This window comes from Macaca thibetana, chromosome X (genome assembly GCF_024542745.1).
Source record: "Macaca thibetana thibetana isolate TM-01 chromosome X, ASM2454274v1, whole genome shotgun sequence".
Taxonomy (NCBI): Eukaryota; Metazoa; Chordata; class Mammalia; order Primates; family Cercopithecidae; genus Macaca; species Macaca thibetana.
The window spans coordinates 90,425,243-90,429,089 of NC_065598.1; the positions used below are offsets into that span (position 1 = coordinate 90,425,243).

General features: G+C 40.0%; 1 protein-coding gene across 1 annotated transcript; it reads left to right on the forward strand.

Annotated features, from left to right (window-relative positions):
* Window positions 1-411: 411 nt before the first annotated feature.
* Window positions 412-2,981, forward strand: LOC126945779 (52 kDa repressor of the inhibitor of the protein kinase-like). Its single transcript, XM_050775861.1, is given in 2 exon segments — window positions 412-829; window positions 832-2,981. Coding segments are annotated over 2 exon segments (2,280 nt in total). The 5' UTR covers window positions 412-441; the 3' UTR covers window positions 2,724-2,981.
* Window positions 2,982-3,847: the final 866 nt, after the last annotated feature.

A 3,847-nucleotide genomic window follows, 5' to 3' on the forward strand; every position in this document is an offset into this window, starting at 1 on the left:
TAAAGAACTGGGAGTCTGATGTTAAAAGAACTGGAGGAGAGGAAGCAAGTATCAGGCATGGGACGAGAGAGAGAGTGAGTAGACACAGCGAACAAGTTACTTATTCCCCGCTTTCCCACCAGCTTTGTTATAGCTGAGGGTGGAACTTCCTGTCTAGTCCACTGACTCAAAAGGCGATCTCCTCTGGCAACACTCTCACAGAAGCACCCAGGAACAATGCTTCATCAACCTCTAGGCATCCCTCAATCCAGTCAAGTTGATACCTAATATTAACCATCATAAAAGACCACTATATCAAAGAATACATCATAAGAAAAAAATCAGCCCCCGCGCGTCGGCCGTGCCGAGCCGGCCGGCCGGCCTGGCTCCCCTCCTCGGCCCCGACGGGCGGGCGGACTGCCCTGAGGAGGCGGGGAGGGGAGGGCCGGCCGGCGGGCGACGATGCCGAACTTCTGCGCTGCCCCCAACTGCACGCAGAAGAGCACGCAGTCCGACTCGGCCTTCTTCAGGTTCCCACGGGACCCGGCCAGATGCCAGAAGTGGGTGGAGAACTGTAGGAGAGCAGACTTAGAAGATAAAACACCTGATCAGCTAAATAAACATTATCCATTATGTGCCAAACATTTTGAGACCTCTATGATCTGTAGAACTAGTCCTTATAGGACAGTTCTTCGAGATAATGCAATACCAACAATATTTGATCTTACCAGTCATTTGAACAACCCACATAGTAGACACAGAAAACGAATAAAAGAACTGAGTGAAGACGAAATCAGGACACTGAAACAGAAAAAAATTGATGAAACTTCTGAGCAGGAACAAAAACATAAACCAACAATAGCAACGCTCAGAACCCCAGTGAAGAAGAGGGTGAAGGGCAAGATGAGGACATTTTACCTCTAACCCTTGAAGAGAAGGAAAACAAAGAATACCTAAAATCTCTATTTGAAATATTGATTCTGATGGGAAAGCAAAACATACCTCTGGATGGACATGAGGCTGATGAAATCCCAGAAGGTCTCTTTACTCCAGATAACTTTCAGGCACTGCTAGAGTGTAGGATAAATTCTGGTGAAGAGGTTCTGAGAAAGCGGTTTGAGACAACAGCAGTTAACACGTTGTTTTGTTCGAAAACACAGCAGAGGCAGATGCTAGAGATCTGTGAGAGCTGTATTCGAGAAGAAACTCTCAGGGAAGTGAGAGACTCACACTTCTTTTCCATTATCACTGATGATGTAGTGGACATAGCAGGGGAAGAGCACCTACCTGTGTTGGTTAGGTTTGTTGATGAATCTCATAACCTAAGAGAGGAATTTATAGGCTTCCTGCCTTATGAAGCTGATGCAGAAATTTTAGCTGTGAAATTTCACACTTTGATAACTGAGAAGTGGGGATTAAATATGGAGTATTGTCGTGGCCAGGCTTACATTGTGTCTAGTGGATTTTCTTCCAAAATGAAAGTTGTTGCTTCTAGACTTTTAGAGAAATATCCCCAGGCTATCTACACACTCTGCTCTTCCTGTGCCTTAAATACGTGGTTGGCAAAATCAGTACCTGTTATGGGAGTATCTGTTGCGTTAGGAACAATTGAGGAAGTTTGTTCTTTTTTCCATCGATCACCACAACTGCTTTTAGAACTTGACAACGTAATTTCTGTTCTTTTTCAGAACAGTAAAGAAAGGGGTAAGGAACTGAAGGAAATCTGCCATTCCCACTGGACAGGCAGACATGATGCTTTTGAAATTTTAGTGGAACTCCTGCAAGCACTTGTTTTATGTTTAGATGGTATAAATAGTGACACAAATGTTAGATGGAATAACTGTATAGCTGGCCGAGCATTTGTACTCTGCAGTGCAGTAACAGATTTTGATTTCATTGTTACTATTGTTGTTCTTAAAAATGTCCTATCTTTTACAAGAGCCTTTGGGAAAAATCTCCAGGGGCAAACTTGTGATGTCTTCTTTGCAGCTGGTAGCTTGACTGCAGTACTGCATTCACTCAACGAAGTGATGGAAAATATTGAAGTTTATCATGAATTTTGGTTTGAGGAAGCCACAAATTTGGCAACCAAACTTGATATTCAAATGAAACTCCCTGGGAAATTCCGCAGAGCTCACCAGGGTAACTTGGAATCTCAGCTAACCTCTGAGAGTTACTATAAAGAAACCCTAAGTGTCCCAACAGTGGAGCACATTATTCAGGAACTTAAAGATATATTCTCAGAACAGCACCTCAAAGCTCTTAAATGCTTGTCTCTGGTACCCTCAGTCATGGGACAACTCAAATTCAATACGTCGGAGGAACACCATGCTGACATGTATAGAAGTGACTTACCCAATCCTGACACGCTCTCAGCCGAGCTTCATTGTTGGAGAATCAAATGGAAACACAGGGGGAAAGATATAGAGCTTCCATCCACCATCTATGAAGCCCTCCACCTGCCTGACATCAAGTTTTTTCCTAATGTGTATGCATTGCTGAAGGTCCTGTGTATTATTCCTGTGATGAAGGTTGAGAATGAGCGATATGAAAATGGACGAAAGCGTCTTAAAGCATATTTGAGGAACACTTTGACAGACCAAAGGTCGAGTAAGTTGGCTTTGCTTAACATAAATTTTGATATAAAACACGACCTGAATTTAATGGTGGACACGTATATTAAACTCTATACAAGTAAGTCAGAGCTTCCCACAGATAATTCTGAAACTGTGGAAAATACCTAAGGGACTTTTAAAAACAGGCTTTCTTATATTTGATACTTGGAAGAAAAGCCGTAAGGTGTATGTAGGCCACTTAATCACTAAATATCTTTGCCTATAGGACTCCATTGAATACATTAGCCATTGGTAATCTACCTGTTTAAATGGCCCCTGTTTTTGAACTCTCATGCTTTGAAGACCTAACTGTCCTTCCAGAAGAGAACATTGAAAGTGCCATGTTTCCTTCTGTGTGATCTCTGTTGACGGCACTCTGGAATTGTTTTAGTTAAGTCATTTTAGACATAACATTTATTATCACTGTGGATCTCTACTTGTTGGGTGTTATGAATTCTTTGAAGAAATATATTTTGAAGAAGTGTGGGAGGAAGGAATACATTTTATAAAATGGTATAGTGAGGCCCACAATTGATCTTTGACTAATAGGAGTTTTAAATGTGCTAAAAATCTATACTGGACAGTTACAAGAAATTACTGGAGAAAAGCTTGCGAGCTCGCCAAACAAGGATTTCAGTGTAGATTTTGTCTTTCTCGAACTTAAAGGAACAAATGACAAAGTTTGAATGGAAAGGCCTGCTGTTGTTCCACATCTCATTGTTGCTGTTTACATTCCTTTCTGGAGCCTACATCTTCCTAAGCTTTTTAGCAGGTATATGTTGAACACTTCTGTTTCATGGTTGAGACAGAATCAGAGGCCATGGATACTGACAACTGATTTGTCTGTTTTTTTCTGTCTTTTTCCATGACACTTATCTACTGCCTCATCTTGATTTATAAGCAAAACCTGGAAAACCTACAAAAATAAATGTTGTTGTTTATCTAGAAAAATATGGAAAATATTGCTGTTATTTTTGGTGAAGAAAATCAATTTTGTATAGTTTATTTCAATCTAAATAAAATGTGAATTTTGTTTAAAAAAAAGAAAAAATCAGAAATACTTTGAGGAAAAAAAAAGTAAAACAGTAACCAAATTTTATGAGACATTGTAAAAACAGTGCTTAAAGGAAATTTTATGGTTGTAAGCACCTGTACTAAAAAGAAGAAAGATCTCAATTTAGTGATCTAACCTTCTACTTTATGAAATTTAAAAGAGAAGAACAAAAAATAAATTCAAGAAAAACAGAAAGAAG